We start from the raw sequence: 14,640 nt of genomic DNA, 5'->3' as shown, positions 1-14,640 counted from the left end.
TTTCTCCTTCCTCCATATCCATCTTCAGCTCTACCAACGCACTGACTTCATTAGGTAATAGAGTAGCCCCCTCCCTTCTCGCTTTCCTCCCCAGTCGCCTTCTGCTCTCGCTCCGTATCGCTCTCCCTCCCTCCCCGCACATCAAAGCGAGTCTCTGTCACTCTTGGGGATAGAAACGGTTAATGCCTGGGGCTTTGATGTTCCACTGCTGTGTGAGCCCAGCCAATCCTCAGCCTGTGCTTGCCTCCCATCCCTACATCATCTAATAATTCTTTGTGGAGGAGAGACAGAGTGAGAAAAAGAGATTATGAAACTCCCTTTCACTCCTCTTCCACATGTATCCATCTCCCTCTCCTCAATATGGAATTCCTGTTCCTGACAAATACAAATGCCTTCAGACAAATCATCTCCTCTTTTCCTGTTTTTTTTTAAATTGTTCCCTCGCTACACCGTTTCTGCTCTTTCCATTTTATATTTTGCATCATCTGCAGCTTATATCATGTCTTTTAAGCCGTATCTAGCTCACTCAGTCTCTTTTGAAGATCTGACTATTGAGGGGCGGAGATGAGATCGAGGATGAATCTCTAAACCCGACAGAGTCTGTGCGCTGCCAGACAGCAGAGTCAAACAGCAGAACATGACCAGCATAAAGAGAGGGTCATAGCTGCAGTGACAGGCCTTGTCAAGCATATTACAGTGTTTAGTGAAATATCTGAGTGTCTGCACGCACACACTCTTTAGCCAGGAGGAGTGGGAGAAGGTATAACAGCCTCTGATGAGAACAATATTCCAATCAGGCCCATTAGGACAGCCTCTCTGTTATGAAACTGACATTTTTCTTGAAATATTTACTGTTAGGTTTGGGAGCCTTTTTGAGGCAAAAAAGAAACACACATCAACGAGGCCTCTGTTAGCAGCACAAATGCCAGTTTTCCCTACGTATTCTTCCAGCCGCAGTGTGTTATCCTGCAGAAGCTCTCGTTCCCACCCTGTATTATTCTGCTGCGTGGTTTCAGTCTACACCAGAGGGCTGTGAGAGTTTAACAAAATACCAACGCGGATTTACAGTTACCCGAAGTTTCAGCATCACCCCCGTGACAGCTGGAAACAGGGGAGTTTTCTCCCTAGATTATCAAAAAAATGCAGGAAAAAATGTAATCAAGTCAAACCACATCTGAGCTCCTCTTATGAATAAGCCCAGATTTTAGGAAACTGCAGGAGAAATGTGGTCCAGAGCTTTGGGATGAGACCGAATTTTGGGGGCTTTTTCAGTAGCTGAAATGGAAGAAGGCCTTGCAGAAGTTTTGTGACGACAGACACTCAAACAACCTTTTTTCCGAAGAAGAAAAATGCAGGTCATGCCATGCAAATTCACCTTCAAAGGCCACTAAGTATTCATATATTGCCTGCAATCACCAACAGACATCAAAGAATTCAAAGGAGAAGATTGCAGTTCATCTTGTAGGACATCAAGCGCGGGAAGAACGGTTGAAAGGAGTGAAGAGGGAGCGAGTAAGGAGTCAGAAATAGGGCGTAACACAGCTGAACACCAGCAGTTCAATCCAATTTTGCCAGAAAAGATGGCAAAATGTGTATACTGCATGGCCATTCGCCTGTAAATAACCATATTTTTGGCTCCTTGGACATTTTTTTTTTTACTTTCACATTAGAGGAAGGGAAGGAGGAAGGGACTCACCAGCCACAGAGTTAGGGCGGGGCATGAGGTACAGAGGGATGGAGTGGGCAGAATGGGGGGACATGCTCTCCAGGTTGCGCTCAGGGATTTTGTTGAGGCTGTAGGTGGAGGCGGTCATGTTTTCATCCACCCTGTACAAGAACGAGTCCATGCCTGATTTCTGAGGCTGCCACAGTTTGAGGTTTCCCCGCGAACCCTCGCCGTATTTGCTGCCTCGCTCCATGTTCTCGGAATAGCTGGTCAGAGTGGCTGCAACACAAACAACAACACAATCGTTTAGGCCATTTTTTTTTTTAACCTGGCTTTGTTTGAGCTGTCCTCTGTCATCCCTTCACCTGCCCAGCCCATCTGCCTTCACATTTATTTGCTGTTGTTCTAAATCAATGGTATGTTGATGTAATGCTTTCCTCATCAAACTGCAGGTGTTCACCATTGTTGCCAGGAAACAATGATGGCACCTGTTTCGACTTTTGCTTCACACCAGAGAGCATTTCAGCTCCCCGATTCCTTTCAAATGAGGCACAAATGCCACAGATGATGTCAACGTGTGGAGGCGTGGAGCACAGACCAGTTCTGACTGAGCGGGAAGGGACCGTGGCTGCACTGGAAACTGATCCCAGACCAGATCAAAGAAGGTTTTTGGACAGTACCCCACTCAGGTCTGGAAACGGCATTCAGGAAACCTTTTAATTTATTTATTTTTTTTTCTTTGGGGGGTGTATGTCATTACTCAGATTTAAAACCATTGGTTTGCACCATTTGAAATATAGTTTTAAGACTTTTGGACTACACTGGCACACTAACGTTCCAGTCTGAGCTGTACAGAGCAGTTCGCTGCAGGAACCATCAGGCATTTGTGTTTTTGCTTGTTTGTTTTATGGCCACCCTGCATTCCTTCTGGAAATCAGATGTCAGTGCTAGGAGCGACATCATTCCTGAGTTGACTGCATTCCAGCCGTGGAAAAGCAAGGAAAAACTTGCTTGCTTGTCTTGCTCCCTAGCAAAGTACAGATACGGTGTAATGCCTGTTTCCAGTGCTTTAAAACAAAGATCAGCAGATCGGTTAACACCTGGAGTAGTCTGATTGGTTAAACTCGGACGAAACAAAAAGTAGAGGTAACGTTTTTAAAAGGAACCAGCAAACTTGGTAGAAGCTGTACAGTAAAATAGCAAACTATAAAAAAATGATGGATGAGAAAAATGGCAAATGGGCTGAGGCTTCAAGAAGTTGAGGTGGAACAAGAAGCTCTGTCTCATCATGTCCACCCACCTCAGAGGTGCCTTAAAGGCCACACCAGCAGGACAAAGAAATGAGAGGTATGTGATATCAGACCACAGACCGGTATAATCTGGGGCTGTGGGGCTCAGTCTCGCAGCACAGGACTAAAGGTAAATAAATATGCAAGAGAGCTTGCAGATGCAGATCTCACCGATAATCCCGCTGTCCCTGCTCTCCAGTGTTGAGGTGGGACTAGTGACAGAACCGTAGGCGCAGTCCTTGTTGCCAGCCTGGCCAGGCATGGCAGAGGGGAGGGTGGAGCAGGGGCTGCCTGCAGGTGGGGAGGCAGTGCTGCTGGTCAGGGTGGAACACGGGCTGATCCTCTGGTTCTGGCCCTGGGACGGACACAAACACACACACAGTTTAAAAGCTGTTTTTGTTTCTCATTTGGCTCCAACAGCTCCATTAGCACACATGGGTATTAATGGCAAAAGTACAATGTTTGAACTTTTAAAATGTGACTCATACTTAGCTAAATGCCATTCCAATACTGCAGTTTTCAAAAGCTCAGCCCCCCACTGCTCTTCTTAGCCAGTTTCCCACAGGTATACAAACACATATAATACTAACTAATAATATGTTACGCTTCTCTAAAAGATATATGTGAGAAAGACTGAACAATTAGGCCACCCTGCATAGTTAAAGAAAATGACAAATGTACAGCATATTTACATATACAAGCACGCTCAACATTCCCAGTAATGGTATTTAAGATGCCTGCAGTCATTTAAAAAAGTGGTACCTTGCATTGCACTTCACTTCAGCCAGTACATTCAGCCGTGTACATATCAGTGATGTGGTTTCTTTTCAGAAACAATAGGGAGATTCAGGGCAGTCCTGTAGCTCATCTGTGACTGTAAAAGTCTTCCTAAATACGTGGGAGGGGACTGTAGGGGTTTGTGACACTTCACTAAGTTTTAATCCTAATGCTACAACTTTAACTTGCATTTATAGATCCATAAAAATATCTATTTTCATGCACGTTTTCCTCTTATTTGCCATAACTACAATTCACTTTAAAATAAAACAAGCTGCATATTATATTATATGTGCTATAAATGTGTAGCATTTTCAGTCTTGGCACTTTTCTGGCACCCTGGAGTGACTCTCGTCGATGTCGGCTCGGGTTAGGAGACGATCGACCACAGGCGACAAAATAAAAACACTCTGCTGCATCCAATCAGCAGCTGCTGCAAACACCCACAGATGCACTCTGGTGCAAAACGCATAACCTGCCTGAATCTATAGGATAGAAGCATGCAACATTCACAGAAAAACAAAGTAACCACGGATTTGCACCAGAAAGGCACACGTAGAAATCTCTCCTAAGCACTGGGGTGAGCACAGACAGAGCAGGTGGGGTGAAGTGGCGCTCTGGGCAAATTCTGGTCTAGTTTAATTTGCAGGAGGAAGTCTGAAGGGACACACTAAGCCAATACATTTTATATTGGTCAACAGACATCCAGAGTCAGGCACAATGCTGCAACTAAACTAAATGATTATTTTCAATACTGATTAATCTGCCAATTATCTGCTGCCTGCCTCCTGAGGGTCACAGCTCTGGAGATCAGAGCAGGTCATCAATTAATCACAGGATTGCCGGTTTGATCCTCAGGTCCACTTTTCCACATGTCAACGCGTCCTTGGGAAAGACACTAATCTGCTGATTGCTCCCAATAACCAAGTAACTGCCCATTATCTATTCAAGTGGATGAATGAGAGACATTGCAGCCTTTTGATTTTGACTAGAACTGTAAAAATAAAGTCCAATTCACCATTATTTGTGTGATAAATTCTTCTAATAACACAAACAAAAACGTTTATCCAGAAAGTTGCCATAAGTCAAAAATTTAGAAATTTCTGAGCTGTATTTGATTCACAATTCCATATTTTTAGGAAAAGCAGCGAATCCTCAACATATTTTCATCATAAACCACTGCTGCACAGCACTGCTAGGTTAATGGGACACCTGTAAACACACTTTACCTTTGAGCACATGCCCCCTAACCTTCACCACACAGTGCGTTTCTGTGTCTGTGGAATAACAATTTGTCAGCCCGTATTTCAGTCACCGCTGGCCCTCTGCTGTCTTCATGTATGAGAGCGCTCAAGAGTCACGTTTACAGGAGCTTGACCCTGATGTAACCAAACATACACAAGAGCAGCCAAATCTTCCAACCTGCAAGCACTCACAGCGACACTGCAGTCGTATCTGCTCGGTTAACAAACGTGGACTTGTGTGGGTTTGACCTTCAGTGTCGCGTGAGGATTGGATTGAACTTGGAGTGCACGGCATCTATTTAGGGAGCGAGAGCACGCAAGTATGAAAGGCAATTAACTACACCCTCTGCAAGCTAAGGTCACCTTGTTCTATCAGCCCATGAGGTCTTGCAGCAGCTATTGTATCAGTTCAAACACGTTAAAGAACGGCACACAATCGTTTTCACAAATAAAAGCACAACAGCAGAGAAGACCTTTGACCCACGATCACTGATTTGCTTTGTAGAACATGCCATTCTTTTCTGAACCAGAACATATCAAAAACGCTTCATGCATCACTAGCAAGTATAACCTGACCATTATAAAAGGAAACAGCATCCAGAGAAGGGGAACTTCCAGGTGTTTCAAGGCTGCCAAGTAGGAAGACTTACTTCTACAGGGACTTTGGTAAAGGCCAACCATTATATTCTACTTTTATTGACCAGTGAAAGCTCTATTGGGCATCATGTTATCTGATACGTGCAGATTTTTTTTTTTTTTACATGATACAGAAAAAGATGCTTAGGTAACACAGGACTTGTGTTATTAGATCATTTGTCCAGCAGAGTGTATTTAAGAACAGTCTGCAGTACATGCAGCAGAGCAGCGTCACAGCTGAAAGCATGGACGGTCTGTGTGGAGTCAAGCAGTGCCATTGTGGAAAGTTGCTAAAAAATCTGTGAAACACAGAGCTGCAAAGTTAACAGTGACCACATTATTTCCCATTTTACATCAAGTGTAACTCTCCAAGGCTGTAACATGCAGTTCCTAAAATGGCCACCAGAGGCCGACACCATCATTAGAGACTTCCATGTTAAAACCCCCAACTTTACAATGTAGGTTAGCAGCAAAACCTGCAGAAATAGGAAATTAATAAAAACTCATACAACTGTATAGAGAGTGAATTTTTAAATCACCCTCTGTCTGAGTGTTTTCCAAGTCAGGCAGCTGTAGCTGGCTGCTGTTTGGTTACTGGGGTCACTGAACTGACCATGTTTGAGTGCCTTTTGGAGCATTTTTAATGTAATTATCTGACAGATAATATGGCTTTCTGTGAGGCACAGACCACCGAAGAATCTCGTGCTCCAGTTAAGTGAAATTCTGTTACCTTCTTTGTATATTACTTAGTGCATCCAGTCTAGCTAGCATTATCAGATGGTTTAGCACCAAATACGATCACGTCAGGCGGCTCCACCCAAAAATAAATTAATGAATTAATTTAATTTAAAATTTTTTTAAATTAAACAAAAACAAACAAACAAACAAACAAAAAACCACCAAGACGCTGGCATTGAAAACGCTGATGACTGAGCTTCAAAACAGGGATTTCAGAAACCAACAGATGACAACACAGTGGCTATGTCCATCTTTTATATACAGTCTCTGCTTAATATGCATGCATACTGTAGGTAAAGAATGTTTCTTATAATCCCACAAGCCATCACTCTCTTGAACAGTTAATTATCACACAAACAACATTTCAGTTTTTAAACTGCACCTTTACAGACACTCTTATATAGTATCAAGTCCAACTCCACCTTCTGGAACTGCTAAACCAGTGTTTGTTCCAGAATATTACGTCTCCTGCCATATTACCCCACCGGACCTAACTGTTACCTCACTGACCCCTTCTGTGCCACTAGACACCCTTTAACTGCTGTTGCACTCAGCTTTTTAACTTTAGACCCCTACTTCCCACAATATAAGGTTTATAGGTATGACCTTGTGTGTGTGTGTGTGTGTGTGTGTGTGTGTGTGTGCCTGAGTGAGTGAGGTAGTAATTGCAGGTTAGAGTTTATTTATTTTACTATCTTATGTGAAAGTCTGATACTGTGAGCTCCTGTAACCAAAATCAAATTCCTTGTATGCGTAGCATACCTTGGCCAATAAAGTTTGATTCTGATATCAACCTGGATTTTCAAGGTAACAGTATTCTATCCAGAGGGTGTGTGAATGTATTACTGCAATTTTGGGTTTGTTTGTTTTTTTAATTGTGAGCTCAACTTCTAAGGAGCGCGCAGGACAGACATGATGTGAACCTAACATGATCCCTGAAAACAACTGGATGTTGGTAGTTTGGCCCAGAATTTTTTCCATCAAAACACACAAAACTTCTTTGATTTATACACTTTTATCTTTCGAGTCATTATCTCAGACATTAAATAGAATCACTGAATGAAAACCCATAAATACTTATAAAGCATATTAATAAAAAAAACTGGCTCTTGAATGGTTTATATTACTTTAACAGTAGTTTCCTGTATGTTTATGGTTACAGCAGGATCTGCTAATCATTAACTGTGCACATTTTTGTTGTGTTGGGAGGGTAAAGTGTCACACGTGTGTCAAACCCCTGAATTGACTAAATTCATTAACTAAAGTCCATTAAAATCTAGTAAATCCCAAGCAAATTAGAAGAATTACAACAAAAGCCCACTCTTTTATCTGCTAATAGATGGTGTCTCGAGGCAGTCCTTGTCATTTTTGGTGGTTAATGAATCAAAGAAAATTGCAATCCAGAGAACAGTATTTGGGGCAGATATCTAAAACAATAAGTTTGTACTGCGTGCACGATGCAGCGGGGTGCTCGTATGAGTCACGTCTCTAAAAAGAGACGCTTGAATAAACCTCTCTCAATTTATACACCCCCACTGCTACAGCAGCGCTCACATCAAGCACATGCAGTCCATCAGTGTAATCGCTTATCCACACTGTTTCAGAGCGAACACATACCTAGGCCTACTTTGAATGCTTCAGCAACAGGTTAGCCCCTCGTCTCCCCTCCCATTTCTTGTTCTCTGCCTCGCCGCAGCTGCAGTTTGGAAAATTCATACCTGTCAAATTAGGTTTAGGTAGAGATACAAGGGCATCTGCTGCAGAGCCCAGAGTAAGTCTCCTGTGCCAAGAGCTGTGTGTTGCACAACTGCCAAATTCACAAATAGAAAAGTTACGATGCGGGAGAGAAACATTAAGCCTAACCTGAAAGACACTTCCTTCGAATAAGCTAAGTTTAAGGAAAAAATAAGAATATTTGTTATATAAAATCTAATTAGGCGGGTAGATATCTGACGCTTGATAGAGAGGCACCGATAAACTGTGAATCCAAAGCACTACAGCATCTGAGGGCAGTTTACTGACAGGTCCTTTGATCTGGCTAGCCTGACTACCAAAGATCTTTCAAAACTGAGTGTAAACAAGGATATTATGAAGATGAATGTCAAAACAGATCGAATCAGACGTGTTTATTCAAGTTTCCGTGGGCAATCTCTCACAATGGAAATATGTGTGCAAAACCACTCCAGCCAGGATAAACCGTATCAGTAGCATGAAAGCATTTAGCTAAGACAAGATTTCAGCAACTTAATCAGAGAACGCTGCTCCTCAAATTCACACTGTGTGAATCATATGATGACATCATGATGAGCTGTACCAGCAGGGGGGGGGGGGGGGGGGGGTGCAGCTCATTGAGAGCAGTTAAAAAGCAGATTTCTGGTACCTGTCTCGCCTCGGGTTCCTCCATGCTGTACTGGGTACCGGCTGGCCCCTCACTCAGTTTGTCTCCGAGAAGGAAACCCAGGCGCGTCATCAATGTGTTGGCTGCCTCATCCACGGACGGAGGGGGGCCCAGCTCCTGGCTTGACTCCCCTGTGGAGGCAGATAGACACAAGGAGGAGGAGGAGGAGGAGGCAGGAGGTGGGGGAGAGCGCAAAGGAGAGGAAAGAGAGAATGTGTGTCAGTGGTGGGCAGAAAGCAAAGCAGCAGCTTATTCTGCCTCAAAGAAACAAAAAACAACAACCTGATGAAATTTCATTTTTATATCCATAACCTCTTTACCTAGAGACGCAGCACATTTGTTACACTTCCTCTGAATAAGCTACACACCCGGACAGAGTACACACATCACCTGTGCACACAAAAACAAAATGAAGCACCCTACCCGAGTTCTCCCAAAGCTCAGAGCCGTGCATTACGGACACATTCCTCCACAGCAGGTATCTTCTTACATAAACTCCAAAATCCCCTCAGCCGCGACAACACAAACTGTCTTTACCTGTTTACAAAAACTGCTCTCCGAACCAACTAGCAGAAGTCTCCCATACTGACGACAGCTCCTTCCGCACCACTCATCGCCACTACAGCTCAGGTGACGTAATGAGATACGCCCTTCACCTGCATGTTTGTGTATGCGTGTGTGTGCAAGAGACAGAGGTGTGTGTCTTTTCAAGACAAACTGAGTGTGTAGCTACATCCTTGCTTCTATTTACAGAGTCCTGGCTCTAAAGAGAGCAAAGAAAACACCCGGGTGAGCCCGCTGATGATCACAATCACAAACACACTTCCAGAGCTGGGAGATTTCAGCAGGACCCATAACAAAAACCCCTTAATGACCTCATCCTGTCACCTGGTTACCCCCCACCCATAACAAACCCCTAACCGGTGGTATCATGTGTTTCAATAACACTTGGCCCTAGAGGTGCCTGCTACACCAGCTTGATTTCAATTTCACATTATTCACTGGAGTGCCACTCGCAGAGCTCAAGGTTTTATTAATTACTCACCCTGCACAAAAAATTGACTGCTAGCTAAATTCAAACAGCTGTAACTGGATATATAAGCCTCTGAACTGGCCCAGACATCAATGTTATTGAAAGCAACAGCACAAGATGGTTGATTTTTAAATAAACAGCTCGAGGCAGGCTCTGTTTTTTTCTCTCTCAGTTGTCTAGCAGGGCTGGTCAAACCAGACTGGCAGGTAGTTACACAAAGTCCTGACTGACAGCCATTAAACAGTCCAAACCGCCACGCCACCTCTCTGAAGACGGACAGCTTGTCTACAGCCTGTGTCCCCTCACTCGTCAGTTCAAAGACATACACACAGACAGGCAATCTAAAGCCCGGGCTCCCCTCTTCATTTGCTCATGGGCGGAAAAGGCAGAGCACTGTCAGGTTCCTCATTAGATTGACTCCAAGTCAGTGTGAGCAAGTGAAGAAGCTGGGTTCCTTCTGAGGGACGGAAAAAAACCTTTGAATCAGATGGGGATGACATGTGTGCAGTGCTTCAATAATAAAAAAAAACACACACACAGCAGCAACCAATAATGAGGTAATCACAGCACACATTATGTCCAAAACAAGCTAATTATGTTTGAGTTTTAACGAGACGGTGACGGCTTTGTGGAGCAGAACGCGTTCCTCCGAGGTCACCGAATCCACGGGCTCCCCTCGAGGAAGCGTGCATTAATAAAGAAGACGTAGACGGGGTTACAGTTCCACCTCCTCACCGCTAATACCACAGGAGGACGGCTAAGACGCACTGGCATCGATTCACAGTCTTCAGTCACATGACTGCAGCACAGCCCTGTGGGGCAAAACACAGGTTTGTGCTGGTATAATCTCAGCATAAACCTGTGAGTTTTTCATCCATTTCAAGCAATGAATAGATATGTCATTTCTCAAAAAGAAGAAAAACAAAGATATGTGAACAGACTGCATGTTTTGGACACTTATATACAGCACACACAGCAGTATTTCAAACAGCCCCGGGTCCCTGCCAGAGCTCCACTTTAGCTGTGTTTTACATGCATATTATTGACAATCTTTTCCCTTTATACTGCCGTCAGGATGAAAGCATGAAATCTACACATTTTTAATTTGGAGGGGTCACTAAATGTGGCAGTTTGAAGATGAAGGAAAAGTAGGTGAGTGCTGACTGGCTGATGTTAACTAGCTAGTGATGTTGAGCCATAAGACAGGTCATTTTAGTGACAATGCAGCAGTATCTTTAACAGGTTATGGGAAATAAATCTAATCAAATCTGATCAGACTATGTTTCAGTGGAGAAAAACAGACTGGTGTTTAATGAGCATTTTGGCTAGCAGAAGCACATTTTGTTCATTCATGAAAGATGGGCACGGCCAGCTTGGTGTCACCCACTGGGTTACAATGTCCCGTGTCAAACCTTGAGCTGGGCGTTTTCCCCACTGTTATCGTTTCTTTTTGAAACCAGATGCCATGATCCAGGGGTGGTGGCACAAACCAAGGACACCGCACGATGACACAGTAGCACACTGCTAATCACAATGAAGACGCCCCACTTTACCATCCTTCCCCAACACTAATGGGTACCAAAATCCACAAACTGAAAATCGTGTTGCAGTTAAACAAGATGTGAAACTAGTGATTAAGACTGTAAACTCATACTAAGGATAAGAATCCAGGGAACAGAGGACAACCAAACTTCTTTCTGCAACTAGAGGAGTGCCCCCTGCTGGTTTCCCTTTTAAAACCTGGAAGCTATATCCATCTTTTATGAACAGTTTTTCCCTAATGATGTGATATCACATGAAAACCATGAGCAGGAGAAATCTGCAGGAAAAGCAAAGCAAAACATCCATCCATACAGACAGCAGGTCATCTGTATGTATTAGCTGCTGTCTTTGTTCCGTCTGGACAGTGAGGCACTGGAGGCTTCCCAGTTGACAGACTGGTAGTAGTAAGCAGTGAATATATTAGCAGTGAATAGTCAACTGCTCCCGGAGGTGGTGGGGTGGGGGTTGGGGATTGATCCTGATCCTGATCCTGATCAAACACGGTCTGCCTCTGCTAACCTATGTTCCTCTCTGCTTTTCCTTCTTACTATAGCATCCCTGTAGCAGCTAGCTGTGTGCCAACCTGTGCAGGGACGAGCATTTTGTTAACAAAATCTCTAATCTGGACGCCCGAGCCCACAGTGACTCCCCTGAGCTAACCATAGGCGATCCCGTTGTACATTCTTAAACTCTCCAACTCTAAAAATGTGACAGTAGAGTCAAACATATGGCCGAGGCCCAGATTTTTGGCAGAAACGACAATCACAGAGCTGTCGAACCCAAAGAAACAAGAATGCCACACCATCTGAATCCTCTGCAAAGCTACCTGCTCTGGTAGGTACTGTAAGGAGCCACAATCAAAGGGAATAACATCATCATAATGAAGGGGCTGTATGTATTGATTTGCTTCCATTTAAAGCCTTACCTTTGTTCTTTAAATACACGTTATGACAATCAGACGCTGAAAACAAACATGCAGATCGCTTCAAAGCCAAACACGCCTAAAGGAACTTCAGGCGCTCCTCCTAACAGTGACACCGCGAGCACCTCAGTGATGACATGTCAGTGGTTTTTGGGGGGCATCCCTCCACCTCAGTGTGTGTGTCTATGTATACACGCACACACACACACACACACACACCTCTCTCTATTGGATTCCTGAGCTGCGAAGGAGACAGATGGTTGCCATGGCAACTATCTTTGCGCGCAGCTAGGAATGTGTTTCTGTGCGAGCGCATCTGTTTCTCCCGGCCGTCCACAGATCTGCCCTCGCGCCCCGAGAGCGAGCCAGAGAGAAAGAAGCCCGTGTGCAGCAAAGCGGGGGGACCGGCCGGACGGGAGACGGTATAAAAAGGCCCGAGGAGCAGGTGAGGTAACACACAGCATTCGGTGGCTCTTTTTTCACCTCCACCTGGGCGCATTAACTTCCAGGTTTGCAAAAGTAAGGTAACACATGGAAAAAAAAAATTAAATATGCAAGGCTCAAAGCTACGATTACTTTGACAGGATGTGACAGCGATTAAAAGGTAAAAATGAGGCTGAAGTGGTGTTTTCACTCTAATTTTAGAGCTTTGGAGGGAAGAAGAAAGCATAAATGATACCAGCAGAGAAACGCAAAGGCAAAGACATCTCAACACCAGGCAGCGTAGGGCTGATCAACAGATCAGAGGAGTGAATCCCACATTCCTGGTGTGCACAGCTGCAATCTTATCTGTGCGTGAACACGGTGAGATTTTAGGCACAAGAGCACACTGAGTCTCAGGACACCAGGTCTTAGGATTCGATTATATAACAGACATAAAAACTATACTGTAACTATACGACTTATACTTTAGGAATATTATTGTCTGTATTTGGTTTTTGCAGTGTTTGAACACAGCTTCATCGCCACAGTGGATCTGAGATTTTTTTTCCTTCAGTGATGAACTGGCCGGATTTATCAGATGTTTTATTTGCTAAAATAACAAAAAGCATCCATAAACCAAATAGTCATATTGTTATATATAGTGTATTTTAATATCTGTTATGTATTTGATGACTGTAGCGGAGTCCTGTGGAAGCTGACACCAAAATCAAATTCACTTATTCCCGCGTGGTGCCGGTTATCCATTCAGACTGTTCTGGTGTGAGCTGCCCAGTTCTGGAGAGCTCAGATGCAGAGGTGTCTGCCTGCTCTTTAGTACAACTGAACTAAATTTATCTTGCTTACTGGTGCTCAAAGGACAACCTAAAAAAGGGGAAAGGCTCAACAGCAACGTCTCTTTCCAGAAATAGTAGCCCGTTTTATTAAAAACAAAGAATAAATCTACAAACACTTCTCTGAGTATTCTCATGTACTTTCTTTCTACCGAGCTACACCCGCCAACCGCATCACTGTCCAGTGTCCAATGTGAGAGCATACCCATGATGAGAGGCTCGTGCTTTATGACAGCCTGACAGGATGTAATCATCAATGAGCTGTAATGTTAGCGAGCTACACACTTCCTTTGGTTGGCGGATGCAGACGGTAGTTCCTGCGTGAAATTCCTCCCCACAAACTCTTCTTTCTTTGAGTGACTGGGTCATGAAACACGAATGAAGCAACATCATCTCCTCTGAATACAATCAAACTACAGAGCACAAAAAACCAACAAAAAATCAGCCGACATCTGCCAACTCACAACAAGAAAATCTAGATGGAGAAATAACATTACACACCTTCAAGCTTCCATGTCCAACTGAAATTGTGTGCTACTGCATACATACACTCACCTGTTCAACTGCTCGTTAACACAAAAATCTATCCAGCCAATCACATGGCAGCAACTCAATACATTTGGGCAGATAGACATGACCTGCTGAACTGAGCATCAGAACGGGGAAGAAAGGTGATTTAAGTTTCTGAAGTTTCTGAGCGGACAGGGTGGCCTGAGTACTTCAGATCTACTGGGATTTTCCCTCACAGCCATCCCAGGTTTTACAGAGAATTGTCCAAAAAGTGAAAATATCCTGTGAGCAGCAGTTCTCTGGGCCTACCTGAGTGCTGATGCTGTGGCCACAGTGTGCCCATCTTCTAATGGCTGCTTCTAGCAGGAACATGTGCCACGTCACAGCTCAAATCATCTCAAACTGGGTTCTTGACTTCCACAGTCACTGGATCTCAATCCAGCAGAGCGCCTTTGGGGTGTGGTGGAACGGGAGATTTGCATCACAGATATGCAGCAACTGTGTGATGCTATCATATTAATATGGACCAACATCTCTGAGGAATGTGTTCAGCACACTGCTGATGCTGAATATACACCATAAAGAATTAAGGCAGTTCTGAATGCAAAAGG

At 44.0% G+C, this 14,640-nt stretch overlaps 1 protein-coding gene across 1 annotated transcript in view; it reads right to left on the bottom strand.

Moving 5' to 3' along the window:
* tanc2b (tetratricopeptide repeat, ankyrin repeat and coiled-coil containing 2b) overlaps window positions 1–14,640 on the bottom strand; it is a 135,958-nt gene that overhangs the window by 34,573 nt on the left and 86,745 nt on the right. The window contains exons 6-8 of the mRNA XM_030755739.1: window positions 8,731–8,879; window positions 3,127–3,310; window positions 1,697–1,945 (exon numbers count right to left, since the gene is read on the bottom strand). Coding sequence (XP_030611599.1) covers window positions 1,697–1,945; window positions 3,127–3,310; window positions 8,731–8,879 — 582 coding nt within the window. The remainder of the gene's footprint in view (window positions 1–1,696; window positions 1,946–3,126; window positions 3,311–8,730; window positions 8,880–14,640) is intronic.

The sequence above is a fragment of the Archocentrus centrarchus genome, chromosome 19 (assembly GCF_007364275.1).
Source record: "Archocentrus centrarchus isolate MPI-CPG fArcCen1 chromosome 19, fArcCen1, whole genome shotgun sequence".
Lineage (NCBI taxonomy): Eukaryota > Metazoa > Chordata > Actinopteri > Cichliformes > Cichlidae > Archocentrus > Archocentrus centrarchus.
The sequence above is the reverse complement of the archived record's forward strand: the minus strand, read 5'-3'. Positions and strand labels throughout refer to the sequence as shown.